Source organism: Takifugu rubripes, chromosome 7 (assembly GCF_901000725.2).
Source record: "Takifugu rubripes chromosome 7, fTakRub1.2, whole genome shotgun sequence".
NCBI classification, from domain to species: Eukaryota; Metazoa; Chordata; class Actinopteri; order Tetraodontiformes; family Tetraodontidae; genus Takifugu; species Takifugu rubripes.
In genome coordinates, this window is record NC_042291.1 from 11,982,076 (window position 1) to 12,001,915 (window position 19,840).

At 47.0% G+C, this 19,840-nt stretch overlaps 3 protein-coding genes across 5 annotated transcripts; 2 read left to right on the forward strand and 1 right to left on the reverse strand.

The window, feature by feature from the left end:
• Positions 1–1,836: 1,836 nt before the first annotated feature.
• On the reverse strand, positions 1,837–7,316 carry serinc2l (serine incorporator 2, like). 2 transcript variants are annotated; one of them, XM_029838438.1, is made up of 11 exons: positions 7,162–7,316; positions 6,477–6,638; positions 6,283–6,319; positions 6,132–6,164; positions 5,971–6,050; positions 5,722–5,859; positions 5,421–5,590; positions 4,873–4,963; positions 4,454–4,604; positions 4,164–4,373; positions 1,837–3,801 (listed from the first exon to the last, which is right to left on the reverse strand). In XM_029838438.1, exons 1-11 carry the CDS (start codon positions 7,178–7,180, stop codon positions 3,663–3,665), a joined length of 1,230 nt encoding a protein of 409 aa, XP_029694298.1. In that variant the 5' UTR covers positions 7,181–7,316; the 3' UTR covers positions 1,837–3,662. The 2 variants fall into 2 exon arrangements, with proteins under 2 accessions (XP_029694298.1, XP_003966051.1); XM_003966002.3 differs by having other exon boundaries at positions 6,132–6,319.
• An 878-nt stretch (positions 7,317–8,194) lies between these two features.
• On the forward strand, positions 8,195–9,981 carry stmn1b (stathmin 1b). Its single transcript, XM_011605551.2, has 5 exons — positions 8,195–8,299; positions 9,048–9,100; positions 9,214–9,386; positions 9,478–9,669; positions 9,754–9,981. Exons 2-5 carry the CDS (start codon positions 9,085–9,087, stop codon positions 9,793–9,795), a joined length of 423 nt encoding a protein of 140 aa, XP_011603853.1. The 5' UTR covers positions 8,195–8,299; positions 9,048–9,084; the 3' UTR covers positions 9,796–9,981.
• A 1,402-nt stretch (positions 9,982–11,383) lies between these two features.
• On the forward strand, positions 11,384–16,397 carry paqr7b (progestin and adipoQ receptor family member VII, b). 2 transcript variants are annotated; one of them, XM_011605458.2, is made up of 2 exons: positions 11,384–11,681; positions 13,773–16,397. In XM_011605458.2, the coding sequence occupies exon 2, from the start codon at positions 13,780–13,782 to the stop codon at positions 14,836–14,838; it is 1,059 nt and encodes a 352-aa protein (XP_011603760.1). In that variant the 5' UTR covers positions 11,384–11,681; positions 13,773–13,779; the 3' UTR covers positions 14,839–16,397.
• Positions 16,398–19,840: the final 3,443 nt, after the last annotated feature.

Here is a 19,840-nt window from a genome sequence, read left to right on the forward strand (position 1 = left end):
CCCCCCCCTCCCTCCCAGCCTCCGCCAGTAGGCCGAGCGCGGTGCGTGCATAATCATGAGGTGTCGCGGACAGACATTGGCTGACGGGAGCGTTTCCTGGTTAATGTTGGTTCTGATTAACCAGGCGGCGGCAGCGGCGCGCAGTCACACAAGCATGAGCCGGGTTCGGAGAGGCGGTCTGCGGTCTTTACGCGCCGACTGATTTGGTTTGATGAGTTAAGGCTGAGGAGGGGGGATCTTTCAGGGGACACACCTGACGCGAAAGCGGCCACTCATTCCTGCAGCGTGACCGCGGGGACCCGTGCACGTTCGGCCATTCTGGGTTAAGTGCTGATCTGCTGATTATTATCCGGCCTTAGAAGACGAGTCAGAAAGGTCACGCAGGGGAGCAGCTGCAGTGCATGCGCGCGTGTCAGGTGTTGTGTATTTTGGCATCTCGGAGACCGAGAGGACATCACAGCGCACAGCTGAGTGACGCCAAAGCGCGCTGAACGGGAAAAGTGTTGGCAGCCAACGCGCGTTACTGGCGAAAATAGCGTTGAAATGGTTCTTCCGTTGGCGTGCGTGTGCCTCGGTGGAGGTGCGGGGACACGACGTGCGGCGCGCCGCGGCTACAGCTCGCCTCTGACGGGCTTATGTAACCAGACCGGCATTTGGCTCACAGCAGACGGCGGCTGCGCTCGCTGTTATATAACTGCATTAACTCATCTGAGCCGAGCATGCGCACAGGGATCCCCCCGCACAGAGTTTTTTTTCCACGGTCCCAAAGTGAGTGACGGCATCGCCTCGATGAAGTTAGTCAGGGAGAAGTTCCAACGGGAAAATGAAGCAGTGGAATTCCATTTATTTGATATTTTACATTATTTAACTTGTCTGGATGTCATTCCTAGAGACTCATTTACGCCTCACGCAGCCCTTTCCCGTCCATTATCCCCAAGAATGGGCGAACACAACTGGAGGCAGGCGCCTACAGACTTCTGTAATGATTAAACAGTAATAAATCGACGTTATGGTCAGTGGAAGAGGGCCGTTGCAGCTGTCAGGTGGGACCAAGAGACTCATAGGCGGTGCATTACAGCCTGTGATTATATCAGCAAGATGATGAAAGAGGAAAAGAAGATGGGGTTTATGACGCCAGAACCGCCAGGCAAAGATGGGGGCGAAAGCAAGTTTACACCCATGAAGTAAACAGCTCTGTTCTGGGGCTGAGGATCCACAAACCAGCTGCTAAATATGTATCATTTCTAGTTTCCACAGAGCGGTTCTGGGTGATGCGCGTCGATGGGTCGTGAATCAATGTTGCTTTCTTAATTAAAGCCGTGCTTTATTTCTGTGGTTATCATTTCCTGCTGGCCTTTAGCCTCATTCCGGACGTGTCGTCATTGTTACTGGAAAAGTATTTATCTCTTGTTTGTTCTACTTCTTGTAATATTTCCACTTTTCATATTCTGTCGTGCGGGCTGAGAGGACGCGGGTGGGCAGAAGGCGGTGTGTGTGTGTGTGTGTGTGTTGTTTCCTGAACAGTTCCAGACAGCTCCAAATGGATGGAGCGACTGTGGCGGCCAAAACCGACAGGGTCCGTCTGCCGGGCGGTCAGAGGAAAAGAACCCGGCAGAGGAGCGAAGCGCTGGCTGCTGGCTGCTGTCTGTGCACCGGTGGAGGTGAGACGCGCCTGAATCAGAGTTCTGGAAACATCACGTCACCTTTCTTTAGCTCACATTAGATCAGGAACCAAAAGCAGCCAGTGAAGCGGTGTGTGTGGGGTCCGAAGGTGTTGCTGGTGCCATAGGCTGGGCTGGACGACGCTAGCTGTTCCAATAAAACTCACAACCGAGATCAGCTGCAGGTTTGTGTCTTTATTAGAAAGTGTTTTGACCTGAAATGCAAAGCAATTCCTGACTGAACCTTATGGCATGCAATGAGGAAAATGTATAAAAAATGAGAAGTGAGGAATTTCTTCTTACCACAGAAAGGCACTTAACCGTAATCTGAAGTGTTTATGACCAAACACTGCCAATTCTGCATAAAGTTTAACAGGTGTAATACATCATAAAATACACAGAACAACTTCAGTTCTATCGAGTACCTTAGCATGTGCAGCCCGCTAAGCAGATATCCACGCCCACGTTTCAAAGGAACAGCACATCGAAGGTTCAGGGTTGTACCAAAACGCTTCTTCTTTCATCATATCAATAAGTGATCACAGTAAATACTGTACAATGCATAAAATTACACCATCACAACCATCAACATGTCACAAGATTCAAAACCACTTGAGAGCAACTAATCGGCAGTGAAACGCTTCACAGTTCCTCTTTTCTAGACCCAGCAAAGCACTTCAGAACATTCTTAAAGAACAGGATAAGCTGCACCGTAGCCCCCCCCCCCCCCCCCCTGAGCTGCACCATCAATGTCCCATGATGCCCAGCAGCCTGCTGCAGACAGATGGCTGCTCAGGTACGGCTTGTTAGCGCGGCCGTACAAGGTCAAACTCACCGATGGAGAGCACCACAGATTATTCTGGAGCGAGCCAGGAGGAAGCTGCTTCTCCAAGCTGGAGGTCTCCCGTGATAAAAAGTAGCATATTAAGTGTTCTCGGCCTTCCACGGATATGTTGCCGCACATTTTTACCTAGCTGCACTCGTGCATTTATAGGTGAGTGTGAAAAGTGATCTGCACCCCTGACCAGCGTCATAGTCAAGGCTAGGGGTAGGGTAGGCAGTAAATACAAACATCAAAATAAGCTTAAACGTATCAGAGCGGTGGGAGGGAGTCGGATCTCTCCAGCAGAGACTAAATTAACTTTGCTCCAAACATGTTTACCGAGTACGAGCTGTGTGATTTTCGAGATGTGCAGGAGAACTCAGAAGAGTAATTAAGACCCGACCGACCCCGGCGGTGCTTAAACTCATGGCTGAGTTTAATATGCGGAGCATCTCTGCGTATGGGACCGCTGCAGGTAAATGTAATCAATATTTTCCTCATCAACGATGTACTGCCTCACCCATCTGTATCCCAACTGCTCCTACTGAGAATCCTGATGTTCATTTGTGTGTGACAGCCCTCCTCCCTGAATGAACTTAAAGATTCTTGCACAAAATTAGAAAGGAATAATAAGGATTAAAACAGGTAATCACACTCGTGCCTTCAACTTTAGTCTCTCTGCGTCACGACTTGAAATAGAGCCAGGCAGCACGAGGGAAGCCTTGTTGTGGCATGCAGGGCGTGCCGTGTCGGGCTTATCTGACTCTCACACTCACCCCACTCTGGGGCTCCCGCAGAGGGATCTCCTCACTGCACCAAAACAGTGCAGCTAATCAGGGGAATTCCAGATCTGGCCAATTAGAGGAGTCTGACATCACAGGCCTTTAAAGGGAAGTCTATACATGATGAGATTGAGGTATTAAGAAAGTGCATTTCTGAAGATTCGCTGATTGTGGAAACCAGCAAAAACGTACTGCTGCTCTTAGAGTCCTAACTGAGACATCAGGCAGAAGTGAGGAAGGTTCCTATAAATGGTATCGGACTGACCAAAGAGGTTAACACAAAAAACCACAATAAAGACAAGGCAATTCCATGAAATGTACTGACTTCATAAAGAGCTTCATACTTCTGCTATAACATCCTTCACACAGCCAAATATGTCAGGATCAACTATGAGCTCAGTTAAAATCCCTGTCAGGGAAGATGGCAGGGGCGATTAGGGTCCAGAGGAAGAGTCCAAGGCCGAGCCAGCTGGAGGCCATCTTTACCCACACAGCTGGCATGCTGCTCTGCATGGACTGAGTGCTCGTGTCAGGTCTGTGGACACACCGGACAAAGGTAACATTTAACAAACATGTATGGAAATACATACATTTTAAATATTAATACGTCAAACAGGATAAAAATTGAACCCCCCTGCAAAAATTAAACTAGTTTTGTTTTGAAATGAAATAAATTTCGTCCGGACTTCAAAGTATGAATAACATTCAGGTGAGGCAGCCTGCCATCTAGTGGTCATTCCAAAAAGTGCAACACTATTCAGACCTTCATTTGTCATTGAAATACTTGAAAAATACCCAAGTAGAGTCTGTTTCAATTTTACTACATCAGGGACACAATTGCCCCACAGCTGTTTTTAAGTTTTCCCTACAAGAAATGATTTAATGGGTTTCTCTTACTGGTACCAGTTGGTGAGAGTCATCATGATGTAGAGGGAGGCCAGACAGAGGTGGAAGTGAAAAAAGGAATAGCTGTAAGTGACGCTGTCTTCCTCGTCATCCATGGCCCTGCGTATGCCGTCCTCGCCCACCACGGCCTCTCCAGAGGACCCCTTGCCTTCCTCCGTCTGCATCAGCCTGTTTACCTGAGTGTTGCTGGATGAACGGATGCTACGGGCGAGACAGAGTGTCAAAATTCCCAACATGCGAGAGGCCATATTCTAGGATGCTCTTGCTGCTCCGGAACGTACCTGGCATAGAGGGTGCAGAAGAGGAAGATGACCAGGCCAACGATGCCCTGGGCGTCCCACCACTGCACCACCCCTGGGCTGCTGTCTCCTGGTGTCTGGGTGCTGCTGACATTGGCCACCAGACTCAGCAGGCTGGGGTTACACTTTCGGTCTGACCACACACACACACACACACACACACACACACACACACACAGTACAGTGTCACTGACAGTATCTTACACGAGCCTGTCTTGGTTACAATAAGAAGGGATTTGTGTTTTTCTCTAACAAGGATTATGCAAAACTGCAACAATATCACCTTTGCAAATAACAACACATGCAAAACAACACCACCCACATTATAGCTTCATCGTGTTTATGCAGGAGTCTAAATTGGATGTGTGGAAAAGTCTTGGACTCAACCTGAGGAGACTCACTGGGGTTGTTGGTCATCGCAGACCAGGTCACATACATGGTGTAGAGAGAAATGATGGAAGCCTGGAGCAGACCAGAGTGAGGTTGCATTTCCTGGAACAAACAGCACATTCACTCGACTGCTCAGATATTAGAATTTTTCTTCCTACGGGCTAAAGAAGAAAAATCCAATGTCTGGTTTAGTGCCACAGCTTCAGCACAACATGTGTCACTCACACAGCCAGGATTTGTCTTTGCTGTCTGACCTCACCTGAGACTAGAAGCATTTATGTTTGGCATGTAAAGTGAAGCCGAATCAGCTCATCCTAAAGGCCAGAGAATAGAAAGCCTGTCTTTATAACCAGTCCTATGAATGTCGGGCTTAATGTGTCACTGATGCATTTAGTTTTAACCCAGCAACTTCTCCAATTGTCATTAATCAGTAATGTCATGAAAGTGCTCGGCCTTAATGGTCTCCTGCTGTGGGACTTGAAGGCTCTTTAGAAAATATCTAGATTAAAAAGGTAGGTTATATATTTCTCTGGTAGTGTGGACATGGTCTTAAACATACCTGGATCTTGGGTAAGATGCTGACAATGGAGATGATGACACAGAATATGAGATTGAGGCTGATGAAGACCTTGTGCTCTGTGCAGTCATCAGGTGTAGTGTAGTAAATGTAGAAAAGCACCACAGCAGTGATGGCCAGTGCATAGTGGAGTACAGTGAAAGACAGCAGGCCTGCAAATTAAAACAAATATGTCAATACAGCAGAGGAATACAGAGAATCTGCAATGCTGAATTGTTATTAACAACAGGGTCATTCGAAACATAGAATGAATTTAGAATATTACATGGGGTTGATTGGTTACCTGCAAACCAGCATTTGTTGTCACTATTCTCAGCATTTTCCACCCACACCTTGTTCCAGGAGTGAGCGAAATCGATGAGGAGAATGAGCTGGATCAGGATGAACATGAAGGATCCCACAACTCCAAAGTAAAACCACACTGTGAAACGGAATGAAGCACAGCTGACACAGTTTCCTCAAGCTGATTTTACTGAACAACAAAGTGAGCGTCTGAGAAAAGTAGAATAAAAATGCTGTAACATCTGAGTACCATTATGAAATGTTCCATCGGGGATGAAAAAAGCTCCCACTGTAATTCCAATAAGGATCAGAAACTTAAAGAACCAGAACCTGAAAAAAATAAACAGGAATCATCAATAGAGCAGCCTTGTTTAAATGTGCACAGTAGAGAGTAACGTGAGCAGTATTTACCCATTCTGAACAGCTGCACGCGGGTCTTTGCTGCTACGAACACCGATCATGATGGCGCAGAATAGAAAAAAGAAGCAGGTCATGGCGAAGCACATACGGTACACAGACTTGTATCCCACGATGACGTCACAATTAACTTGGTTTTCAATACCAGGTATAGTTGTCCCACCCTGACAAAATCCTGGGATCTACAAAGCAAAGACACAACACTGTGGTTTAAAAGAATACGAAAAATGCTCAGTAACCTTAAGCAGGAAAACAAGGATCTATGATACAGGCATAGGCTTATTTTTCAGCTCAGACATCTGTGCGATGCTGTCACACAACACCCTTTGAGATTATGACCTTGCGGAGCTGTGTCTCCATTCCAGGAAGGATCATAATGACGGACACCATAGTTCCCAGCAGCAGGAAGAAGGAGAACACCAGCCGTGTGACAGTGGAGTTGTTGGACGAGGGACAGCATCCACAGAGAAGGCATGGGGCTGAGCCACACAGGCAGGAGGCCTAGGAGTGGTTTAGAAAGACCAAAAAGGATCAAAACACTATAAAGCCGATGGCTGTTTGTATAGGACAGCAGAATAGCACATTGGTAGAGCCAGTCAGCAGATAGCTCGTTTAATGCAGCAACCACACACTATATTCAAATCTAAAACAAAAACTGACATCATTGGCGGTATATTGACCAAGAAAAACACAGGGCATCATGCCACCCAGCCTTCCTTATTACAATGTTGTTACAACCACACAAAGCAAAGCAAAGTCCACTTCCTCGTCAGTGCTGACCCACTTGCTTGAACTGATAAATTCCTGGAAATTAACCCCAGCAGTGCATTCGACACACATAAAGCTTATCACGCATCAAACTGTTAATCGCAAGTGATGCCAATATTAATAGAGAACATTTTTATTTGACAGTCAAGGTTGCGCTAGCACAATCTTTAGCTAATATTAGTTTAGCCTGTTTAGCAATAGCGGTAAGAGAACAGTGAATTACAAACCTGCGAAGAGATAAAAAACATTTACTTACACAGCTGGCTAAGGAGCATAAGGCTAAACAGGCCCCCATGGTGGCAAGACAATGCTAAATCTAATGGTTATTCGCTGAGACTTTTTCTTTGCTTCCTAAAATAGACGATCAGACGCTATAACCGGAAGGCGTTTAGGTTTTCAAAATAAACCTCTTTCACTCACTCGCCTTACAAGATTTTCAATATAAAACCTCCACACTGATTGACGATATCAATTATGATGTACTATTTCACCTGAAAAATATTATTGTGTGTAATGTTTGTGGCAGTTTGAAGAAATCGTGCATATATGTGGGTATATAGTGGTATTTCTTGTGGAACTACAGTAACCATAATTACCCACCCTCGAAAGGACAGGGAATAAAAATTGAGACTTTTAAACCTACCATCTGTCGCTTAAATTATTATCTCAGAAGCTCAGTTTGTTATTAAACCCTGTCGGGTGTTAGTTGAATCCTCTTCGAAGATCTTTGCCAGCAGGAGGGAGCCAAAGACACTTATTAATAGTGGCGTATATATAACTTTGGAACAAGACAATAATGAAGAGCCAAATATCTTCAAACAAAAGTACAACTGAGAATAGGGCTGCCAAGTTCATACAAGTTAGATCTGTAGATATAAATACTGCACTGCAGTAGATCTTTTTGCTTTCAATAAGAAACAAGGCATAAAAATCCAGTTATGCATAGCGCAAATACTCTTTAAAAGAGCTAAATATAACTTAGAATCAAATTGAATTTTGAACGGAGGGTAAATAAATAAAATCAGAGCACTGTTGTTGCGAGGCATCGTTGGATAACTTTAACCGAAAAGTAAGTGGTTAAAGTATAAAACAACACCTTTTGCTTTAACTCATACATATTCTTTGACTCGAACTCATTGAGGTTCGGCCCGCCTTATTTTACACGAAGCCACGCCCATTTTGGTGAAAGTCAAGCCTCTACGGCCTCTAATTGGCCTTCTTCAAGTTTCCGCGCCCCCAGTCTAATCCGTGATTGGTGGGATTCCTCCAATGAACGACGACGGCTGTGGTGACGTAGGCACGGCTGGAGGTTGTGGCGCGAAGGCGCTGATGCTGAGCTGAAAGGGGAGAAGACACTGGAGGCCTCTGCTGCTCTCAGCCGGGCGCACTTGACGGTGAGAACAATGGACTTATGCTAATGCACGTTTGAGAACATTTCACCCGAGTGTTGAACGAGTTAAAGGTCAATAAAAACGCCTTTTGTAGTTTTGGGAGGGTTTTCGTCGCCATATTATTGATCAGAGTAACGCAGTTTTAAGTGCTATCATTAAACTCTCTGGCCGCTAAATATAAACCGCTTATTAAGCTGTAACTCATATGGAGGCCGTCATTTTTTTTTAGATTTAGCAGAGATTTTAAGCAACGAATGAATTTGGCAACTTTAACCAACTGCTCATTTTGTTTTGACTAAATGCTTTGTCGTAATTAACCTACTAAACTGTACTCTTGGTTGTTGGGTCAAGACCCGGAAGCTGTTTTCCTGATTCCTATTATTAAAATGGCCTTTTTTGAACTAGTTTTTCCAAGGGTAACTAACGCCTCCCCGCAGAATTGTTATTGTCCCCCGCCATTTTGGTAATAACGGCGGTAAGTGGGGGTGGGGGGGTCTGGGGTCGTGCCAACACTAAATCACCAATTTACTTAATTATACCAATGATCTAAGTGTTTGCTGACTATTTGCACTATTTGGGAGATGTTCAGCATGTTCTTTCTGTCAAAAAACTGTTGGAGTTTAGGGTAAAACATTGGATGGCACCAAAGGAAGAAGAACCTGTTGTTATAAGCTATTGTTATAAGCTGTTGTTATAAGCGAGCCATTTAAACAGCAGATTTAATGTGACACTTTTTCTCATTTCCCCTTAGTTTCTCAAAACCAACCCAACGAAACCATCTTGCCAACATGGATGTCTGTGAAGGTAGGTGACCCCAGCTGTTGTGCTGTGTCCACTGTTTATGGGATGCACATCCCTCGCCTTTGTTTTGATGGGATTTTGAGGTGTAGGCTTGATATTAGCGTTGCTGTCCGCAGGCTTTCAAGTGAAGGAGCTGGACAGGCGTTCTTCAGGGAGCGCGTTTCAGCTCATCCTCAGCCCCTCCAACGCTAAAGAGGCCAAGGCCAAGGTTCTGCTGTCTCCTGAGAGGAAGGAGATCTCTTTAGAAGAGCAAAAGAAGAAAATGGCAGCTGCAGAAGAGAGACGGAAGGTGCCCTTTTAGCAGTGGAAGTTGAAATGAGGCGTTTGACTTGTGTCCGCGTTCAGGTGCTGGTAACCGAACCGGTCTGTCACTTTACCAGAGCCGGGAGTTTGAAATGCTGAAACATTTCGCTGAGGTCCGCGAGCACGAGAAGGAAGTTCTGCAGAAGGTCGTGGAGGAAAGGAACACCTTCAGCAAGACGACTCAGGAGAACCTCGCTCAGAAGATGGAGGCCTACAAAGAGAACCGCGGGGCCCAGATGGCGGCCCTCAGCGAGAAGTTCAAGGCCAGGGTGAGTTCCTGCTGCCACAGTAACGTCTGTGTGTTTACAGACGTCAGAACTTGAACAACATTTTCTGTTTTCTGCTCCCAACAGGACAAGAAGCTGGAAGAAGTAAAGAAGAAACTGTCTCAGTAAAAGACAAATAAATGTTGCATCTCCAAAGATAAGCTGTACTTTCACTGCCTGTTAGCAATGTTAGGTTCTTCCATGTTTAGTAGCCAAATGTGCCTGTTTTCCTTGAACAATTTCTAATGGCAGCTGTAGTTTTTATTAGTTAAGAGGTTTTTGTATAAAATAAAATCATTTCTGAAAAAAACCAAACAAGTGTGGCCTTTATAACATTGTAGTAGCGACACAAGCTGGAGGCAAAATTGATCTTGCAAATCATTGTACCATATGTGATGCACTCATGCAGTTTTTGGGGTTTTTTTTATCAACTATTCTCCTGAAAAGGTGTTAACCTACCGCATGGCAGCATGTATGCTCCATAACTATTCCCTTCCTCCCATTTGTGTTGATTTGTGGACATTTGTATATTTTGACATTGCTGCCATCTAGTGGCGCTTTTGAGTAGTTGATCGAAACCTGACTGCAACTTGTAAATAAACACGATTCATTTCTATAACTTTAAAAATAAAGGATACTGGAGGAGGGGAGGACATTGCATCGTGGGGTGGAGTTTGCAGGCGTGGATATAAACGGTTCCTAAAACTTCACTGATAAATACATTTAGTAGGGATATTTTAAATTGATCTCTGTTTAATCTGGTGACAAACTGATGTTCAGGGACTGATCTTTGTTAAATGTGAGCGAGTTAATGTAATAAGATCCGAGATTTGACTCTTGATTAGTATACATTTTCGCAATTATCGTAGACAGGACGGGTTATGGGCTGAAAACTGGAATAACCATCTACCGTCCCTCCACGCATCTATCAACCCACCCATCCATTATGTTTGTGGGGAATTCCTTTGGAAAATGTCCACTTCTTTTCATCTCTGTCAGAAACCTGCTTCGTAGTTTACACTGAAAGCAGCAGGCATGTGAACCAGGATGGGGTTGACCCACACCAGGATGGAGCTGAGGGACAACAGGGGGGCGTGACTGTCCTGTCAACATCACATGATTCGACAACAGCAACAGAGTTCTGTTGACTGTTGAAAGCAAGACGAAAATAAGCATTTTTAGGAATTTCTAGATATTTACTTGCAGACTCGTATATGAGCGGTATTTCTTCACGCTCCCGTGCAAAAAGACAAGGATAACCGGCGAAACTGGAGGTTGTAACACACCCACTCTGTCCACACTGGATCTCCGCGGTGTGTTTACGGACACTGTGGCTTCAACTAGGAAGCTGCAGAGATCTTTGAAAAACTGGTCCAACAAAGGGAGCGTTTGTGGTGCACACGAGGGAACACCCACGGAATGAACTTGAGCTCACCTAATAGGAAAATGACTTGTTTTGAAATCCAAATGAGGTCCAGCTGATGTGGGAATCGCAGGGACAAAGGAACTGTGTCATCGTCCTAACCTTACATAATGGGGCACAAATGTCGTTTCACACAAAGTTTACGCGTTAAGGATTTAAAAATAACAACCAAAAAAAAAACCCCAAGGGCGTAAATAGTGGCCGACAGCTAAGCATGATAGGAAATATTCGATAACTTTTACATCGTCATCATTCCAGCTTGTGAGTTTGATAAGCATGAGCTCATCCGATGGCAGCTCTTTATCGGACAGCTCAGTTGAGTTCCACACGTTCATGCAGCAGTGGCGGGATGGGCGGGGTGAGAGACGGAGATGGCCAGGGAGAGAGGGGAGCTGTGCTGTGATTGGCTGCCGGGCCTGTCCGTCACCCCCTGTCTCCTCCGGCAGCTGCGCCGTGAGAGCCGTCAGACGCAGCTCTCCTAACGGTCATCATCTCCCCTTAAACAATGTTCGAGCTATCCGCGTCCTGCACGGCTCCAAATCACACCCTGACAGCCAAACCCAACCCGCTGGACTGATTTTAACATCCACAGGTACGTCGAGGGTATTTTTTTTCACCCCCCCCAAAAATGATCAGATCCGACACGCGACTGTCACGCTTTTTATGGCGTTATTTAGCAGCGTGCGGGGAAATGCGCCCGGACGCAAATCCCCACGAAGGCGCAGGGATAATCTATGAGTTGAGCTTTGAGGAGGCTCGGTTTACGGTGCCCACCGGGACCGGAGCAGCCCTCCGGCCTCCGGGGACGCGTTCGTGCAAATTGATTTGTGCTCTTTCACATTTCCGCCGGGCCGATCAGGTGCAGACCTGCGCGGGGGAATTCTCCAGCACATCAGGCCCCACAAGGCCCCGCTGTATATCAATCTTTCGCCAAAATCGGCTACCTTTATGTCATCTGTGTGTGTTTACCTGTAAATATTTGAAACGATCGAAATTGGAAACTGTGGGTGTGGACGTCGGATGGGGTTGGGTTGCGTAACGCTAATCTCCTCTCATTCATCTCCCCAAGTGTTGCTTCCTGAACCTCGGCTTTAGCTCATCCGGCCAAGCCCCCCCACGTCTTTCTCACGACTGCTTACTTATTTAACCCGTTTTCACACTGACTATTAGTATTTTTTTGATGGAGCCACCGCGCGCTCCATGCCCGGGATGAACCGGGCGCGCTGCGGCGCTGACCGGTGCCATGCTGACCGGCCACACATGCGCAAAAGCCTTCACCGTGCGAGGCGTCACCGTCATCCGTGGATGCCTTATTTCACGCATGTGTGACTCCGCCAGAGTCTCTACGTGTCTAGTTCCCCCCCCCCCCCCGAGTCCGGGCAGCGTTTGTGATGAGGAAGAGTAAAAGCTACATCCTCAAAAGAAAGGCGGAAGTGCTCTCTAGTCTAAAACCTCGGTGTTCGGCGACTGTCATGCAAATCCGCTGAAGTTTGCTTTGGCAGAAAGCCAGAGCCAGAAGGCTCCTGCAGGGAGTCTTTTAAGGTGAAGCTTGTCGTACATCAGGGCCATGTTGTTTAGCTGGGTTGGCGGCATGGGGGCACCATCGTTCATCACTGACGTTAGCAGAACGGTTGCCATGGTGTCATATTCATAAGCTGTTTACTGCACAGTTGAACGAAAAGACACAAAGGTGTAATGGTTCCGGCATCTCTCACCTCCCTTTATCTTCTCACTGACTTCACGTAGCACCTGAAAGGAATAAATAAACTGTAGATTAGTAAAGCCTGGGATTACATGTACCTGCGGGGTTTGATGTTTCCTGTCAAAGGCGGGCGCCATGTTTAAAAAAAATGACACGTTTTTCTGAACGCAACAAAACCAAAAGAAATACCCTCATCTGGCGAAGCGAGGCCAGCGAGACTAAACCGGACAAATGAGAACATTTAGGTTGTGCCGATCAATAGATCAAACAGCCTTTTAGCCTATTTTAGTCTCTGCTAACGATCTCCGGCCTCATGGACGCTGATCCACAGCAGACGGCCGTTTGTACGCCCTCTTTAAAATGACTCGGCTGCATCGTGATGGTGGGACATTCAGATCATAAGTCGACGACCTTTGCGTAAAGTGTGTCCTAATGAGCGTTTGATATCAAGTTCAACAACACATGTAAAAGTTTCCGCTTGCAGTCGGGTGTCACACAAAGCGAGATTTTGGGCCGACGTTGCTCAGCTTAGACTTGAGTGCAGTAGCTCACAGTAGGACATTGCACAGTTAACGTCGTCAGCAGAGGGAAGACCACGTGAAACGGCCCGTTTAAGCTAGCGTGGTGTACCACTTGTGGCACGCGTGCCTCAGATTTCTGACCCCTGATTGAGATAATGATGATCAGAACGCTGGACCAATATTAAAGAACCAAAAACCTATTTTAACAATCACTACAGGCTAAATCCCATCTTCTTACTAATCATTATTAACTATATTTTCTCAATAGTTATTTTATATAAAAGATAATGGCTGTCATTCATTGCACTGTTGATATATGTGAGGAAACACACACACACACACACACACACACACACACACACACACACACACACACACACACAGGCCTGAGGGAAAGAGTCAGCCGACACACAGATCAACTGCCCGTCTCATTTCTCTACCCTCCTCCTCTGGCCTGCAGCTTTGCCATGGCGACGGTGGTGATGGAGCAGATCGGTCGCCTGTTCATCAACGTCCAGCAGCTCCGTCAGATCCCCCAGCTCCTGGAAACGGCCTTCCCAACGCTGCCTTGCACCGTCAAGGTGTCCGACGTCCCCTGGGTGTTCCGCGAACGCCACATCCTCACCGGCTACAGGCAGCCGGACCAAAGCTGGCGCTACTACTTTCTCACCCTCTTCCAAAGGCACAATGAGACCCTCAACGTCTGGAGCCACCTGTTGGCCGCCTTCATCATCCTGGTGAAGTGGCAGGAGATGTCGGAGACGGTAGATTTCCTGCGGGATCCTCACGCTCAGCCGCTCTTCATCGTGCTCCTGGCAGCCTTCACCTACCTCTCCTTCAGCGCTCTGGCTCATCTCCTCTCTGCCAAGTCCGAACTGTCTTATTACACGTTCTACTTCCTCGACTATGTGGGAGTCGCCGTGTACCAGTACGGCAGCGCCCTGGCGCACTACTACTACGCCATTGAGAAAGAGTGGCACAATAGAGTCCAGAGACTCTTCCTGCCCACAGCGGCGTTCTTGGCCTGGCTCACTTGCTTCGGCTGCTGCTACGGTAAATATGCCAGAGCCGATATGTCCAAGTTGGCCCAGAAGCTCCTCCAGGTGGTGCCCTCGGCCCTGGCCTACTGTTTAGACATAAGCCCCGTCGTCCACCGCGTCTACAGGTGCTACCAGGACGGCTGCTCTGACCCGGTGGTGGCGTACCATTTCTACCACGTGCTCTTCTTCCTCATCGGCGCCTACTTCTTCTGCTGCCCGCACCCGGAGAGCCTGTTCCCAGGGCGGTGCGACTTCATCGGGCAGGGCCACCAGTTCTTCCATGCCTTCGTGGTGGTGTGCACGCTGATGCAGATCGAAGCCCTGCGCACGGACTTCGCCGAACGCCGCCCGCTGTACGAGGAGCTGCACGGCGACCTGGCGCACGACGCCGTGGCGCTCTTCATCTTCACCGCCTGCTGCAGCGGCCTCACGGCGTTCTGCGTGCGCCAGCGCGTGCGTGCCTCCCTACAGGAGAAGAAGGAGTAAAGACACACGGTGGATTCTGTTTTTTTAAATGTAACCGCGTGGCGGACTTTTGGAGTCGGCGAAGGTATTTAGTCTCTGACTCTTGAAGATTTCACCTCAATGTGATCAGCCAATCTAGTACGGGCGGGTTTTTTTTTGTGGATTATGTGGAAAATAAAAAAAACTATAATTGGTAAATAGCACTGCAGGTAGTCTTAAATCACTGTCTTTTATTATTACTGCATGGTCGGTTTCTGTCGTATTCAGAAATAAAATATCAGCGCACAGCAATATTCCAGGAAGGTCCGAGCAGCCCGAAGATGCTCAAGATCCTGTTGCCCAAGTCCGTTTGGTAATCGGACTTTCTTAATCTGATTGCACCAGTTCAGAATTTGGTCATTGTACATATTCTGCAACCAAAAAAGATGTTTGCACTCCCTTTTCTAAAACTGCTCAGCACCGTCGTGTTAAAAACAAAGCCGCGAGACGAAGGGGGCCGAAGCCTCTGTTGCCGTGACAACAGCAGCCTGTTTTCATTCAGAGGGCCTTCAGTCTTTGCCTTTTCTCCATCCTGTGATTTTGGTGCTTTTGCACTCTGATTGTTTCATCTAAATTTAGTTGTGTCGGACTGCTTTTGGTACTGTTTTTTTTAAATGATGAATATGTATGTGCCTCTATGCATGTGTTTTATAAACTGTGGATTTTATCGGTGGGAATGTCTTTAAAAGCTTTGCCTTGCACTTCCTCTGATCGTGTATATACTGCACAGACTGCGCCGTTCCAGACAGCTGTCGGTGTTCAGTTTTCCCGTCTTTGAATGCATCGTTTGCTGTCCAGACTGAGCGGTCTCTGAGTGCATCCTTCCATAATGAAGAGTCGCTCTTCTGTGCATCTGACGATGGTTGTTGTGTAAAAACACGGCTCACTGCTGATGCTGTTTAGATTTCTATCTGGCAGGATTGTGGCGGCGCTCTCTGTTTAATGTGCCAATGGATGTGTTGTTGCCTCAGTAACGATGCTACGCAAAGAGGAAATTGGCAAATTGTCAGACACGACCAATTTGATTTCCTGATTCGCCGAGAACTAAATACCGACTGTAAATACCGACGAGGACAACACCGGCTTTGTTTACCTGCACTGAGGTGTCCTCTCTTCTGTGGTTCTGTTGACATGGGAACGCCTTCCCTGCATCACACACACGTTATTAACGACTCCATGTCTCATCAACCTGGGAAAACAGAAGGACGAAACCTTTATGACTTTTAACCTCTTTTGTGTCACAGAGAACCAGACAGGAAAATGAGCCTTTTTTCCCTCAGAGTCTGTATTTGTATTATTTGATGCACCGTGTTGGTTAAGCTGATCCAACTCTAACTGGAATATTGCGAGCACTGTTTTCTGTGTAGGTTGTTCTCGTGAGTCAGTGTAGCCTCTGCTGCCACCCCGGGTTTTCCCGCATCCCTTTGTAAAATCCGAGTCGGCCTGATCAGAATGTCATTTGCCTCTTTAAAGAAATCTGTGTGGCTGTTTTAATATTCTGTGGTATTTATGAAAATAAAGTGTTTCAGTGACCTATATATCTTTTTTCCCTTTTTTAAAATTATCGGTGGCGAAACCTCTTTGAAATGTGGTTCCAGAATTGGAGAAAATCCTGCAGATTTACTGCGGATCCTCCCAAGCCTCCGTGTTTTGAGATCTCTCTCATTTCATTGTTATTTATATAACGTCTGTTACAATCAAAATGGTCTTTCAAATGGCGATTTAACCAGCAACCTGGCTGCCAACAAGCAACAGTGGCATAAAAAAATCCCCTTTAACAGGAGGAAACCTGTATTAGGACCAGGCCTATATGGGGGTGAAGGGGAGGGGGGGTCCTGCTGGCTGGGCAGAGAAGGAGGAGAAGGGGGGAAAAAAGTTAGAAGAAAGATTAGATGATACATGCAGGTACATTCTCTAAACTAATTTTAATCGTAGCTAAAGCTGAGCGGGTCAGTAGGGTCAGAGGTCAGCAGGTCACTGACGGTCACCTGTAGATACATACCTGATGATTGATGGTCTTCAGGCCTGAGTCGCTCCTATTCTTAAATTTCCCTTTAATTACACATCAAACAAACAGGGATACTTTCATAAAATATGTTTGTTTCTATATTAACTATAAAGTAAAAACAGTGCTTTTCCTGAGGCAACGATATTCCTTACCACCACTAGAGGGCAGCATCGGTGTTTAACTGGATGTTTTGAGACGCAAAACTAAAGACGACAAGCGATGGAAATGTGTATTTCATAGATTTGATCTTAAATAAAAAGAATAAGAATAAAATATTTCGAGCGGTGAGCGGTGTGTGTGTGTGTGTGTGTGTGGGGGGGGGGGGGGGGTGTCCCACATGCTCCACAAATACAGACACTTTGGTTTTATTAACTACTAAAGTGATCTCGTCGTCTTACAGAATTTATTTAAATATAACTCTATCGATCATGTGGCACATTTGCTTCAATAAATCTTTGAATAAAAATCTTTGATTGAAATCAATTTCACGTTGTCATTAAAGGCAACATCACGCGGGGACGCTCCGCAGGCAGCCTGTAGGCGGCGCTCGCGGCCCAGTGGCGCGCGTGTGTGCAGAGATAAGGCGCATCCAGCAGAACTGGGCCCCTGATGTGTCCACCTGAGGTGTGATTAATTGGTATTACAGACAGGATTCTTAATCAGATGACGGCGATGCTGATGATTGGCCGACAGGCTGCTTCCTGTTCTAACAATCGATTTCACACATCAATTTGCCGGCTTCTGTTTCCGGATCAGCTCCACTTCACTCATCCTTCACTCCTCTCCTCCCTCATTCTCCCTGTCCTGTGATGCAGTGATATCGCTCCTTGTGCCTCCATTTTTAACACTTCATTTGCTTTCTGTGCTCGGCATCACGCGCGCTGAGCTATACCGGGTGGCCTTGCTCGCCTATCATGTTTCATAATTAAAGGTTCCACTTGCTAGAGGGAACAGCTTTGTTCACAGTTATTAAACCAGCGGATCCTTTTCTTTTTCGGGCGACATGCAGCCAACTCCTTCTTTATCCATCCCTCTCTGTATTTGATGAATCACTCTGAGGCTGCCAGGTATTTTGCTAGCACATCCTTTGTGGCGTTTTCATATGGTCTTGGTCTTTTGTTGCTGTGTCAGGACAGGCTTTTACTGGAGTGGGGGGTGTGTGCCGTTTTATGAAGGATGCAATCAGAAGGCTGAATAAAGCTTTATCGAGACTGGAAACTAGAACAGAAGCAGAAGCATGACCCTGAATCACAATGGAAGCACCTGCACCTCCGCCACATTTGAGAGAGTTTAAAGACAAAAGTTCAACTAATTCAGACTCAATGGAGCTAAAAAGTGATTTTAGATTGATAATGAGCTCTATTCATCTCTGAATCTCCGGGCAAGGCCCCGCGTGGATGAGCTCAGCTAAAGATTCGAGCTGAGATTGACGACAAACGTCTCTGATATTGACGATTCAGCTGCTATTTGGACTGGAGGAAGTTCAGCCACGTCAGCCTCCTCGTGTGTCCGAGCCGTCTTAATTACTGCCCCCTGCTGGGCGGAGTGTATAAGATCAGGAAGAGGAGACATTTCTGGCAGCTCTGCCGCTCTTCATCTCCATCACCACAGACGTTCTTACGTCCTCCCGACTGTCTCTAAGAACCTGCAGGTTGTGCAGGGTCGTGCCGAGGGCCCCGATGATGCTTCTCAGCTGTTTGGGTCCTCTTTGGGTCCTCACAGATCCGACACCCAGCGGCCATTATCAGCCGCGATGCAGCTGGAAAAGTGCAAACTAATGGGGGAGGCAGCCGGCAGAGCGGCCCTGTAACGGCTGCTGCTGGAGTCTGGACCAGAATCCCGCCGGTCTTGTCCTTTCGTTACGATGCAGCGGTGCCTCCTCACCTCTGACACCAGCTCATTACATTCAGCCTGTTCTCAAAAAGACGTGTTCCCAACTCTTCGGCAGCCCCCACCCCGCCCCAAATGCCCCGTCGGAGCCCATTCATCACGGGCGCATGGAGGAGATAGGGCAGGTTGGCGGGGAGGCGTGCCCTATCTGAAGGTCAGCAGAGGCAGGATTATAAATTTCCTCCCGCTGACCCTTTGACCTCTGTGTATTCAGCGCCTGAGACGGGGGACACGGATAAGTAGAAACTGGGAAACTTAAAGGAGCCGGGGCTCTGTTTTCCTGCCGCTGGTGCTGCTCAGGGGGCAGACAGACTCCTCTCGGGTGGGGGGGGGGGTTGTTTAAATAACCTTTTTTGGCTGGACGTGATGGCTGAAGCTCTATTGGATCCCACTTGATCTGTGACCCATACGACACCTGAGTTCATCACGACTCCCAGTTTGGGCTTTAAGAAGACAATCAGAGTACTCTTCCTCATTCTCCTCTTCCTCATTCTCCTCTTCCTCATTCTCCTCTTCCTCATTCTCCTCTTCCTCTCCCCTCAGAATAAATCTGGGCTCGGGGGGCTTTTCTGGCCTTTGCCATTTAAAGCAGTTTGAATATCTTCTTTGTCCAGAGTGAGCGTCAGTGGGAACAACAGCTCCCACGTTTGACTCACAGTTATCAGTTTTTTGTTGTAACTCGGAGTGTAATTCTTGGATTAGGAAATTGGACGGGTCCATTATTGTTGCGACTTCTCCCAGGGATTACATCCACGTTGAGGATTAGCGGCGAATTTGTTAAATTAAATTTTGCGGCGGTGCAGAGATGATAAAGGGAAACGGTGCTCTAATACATTGTGTGGCGGCTCAGCGGCACCGAACACGTTTCCTTTTCCCCTTCAGAAGAACTGAGAGCTGCTTGAAACTGGAAACCCTCCCTGATCCCTCTTTTTTTTCCCTGCAGCACGCTATTACGGACCGGATTCATCAGAAATGTCGGTGCTGACGGTGTAGCCGGAGATAAATTCAGTCCTGATTCAAGCTAAAACTCAAACTTTGAGGTTATCTCTGCAGAAGGTGACCATTTAGCGTGCACATTTAGCAGGT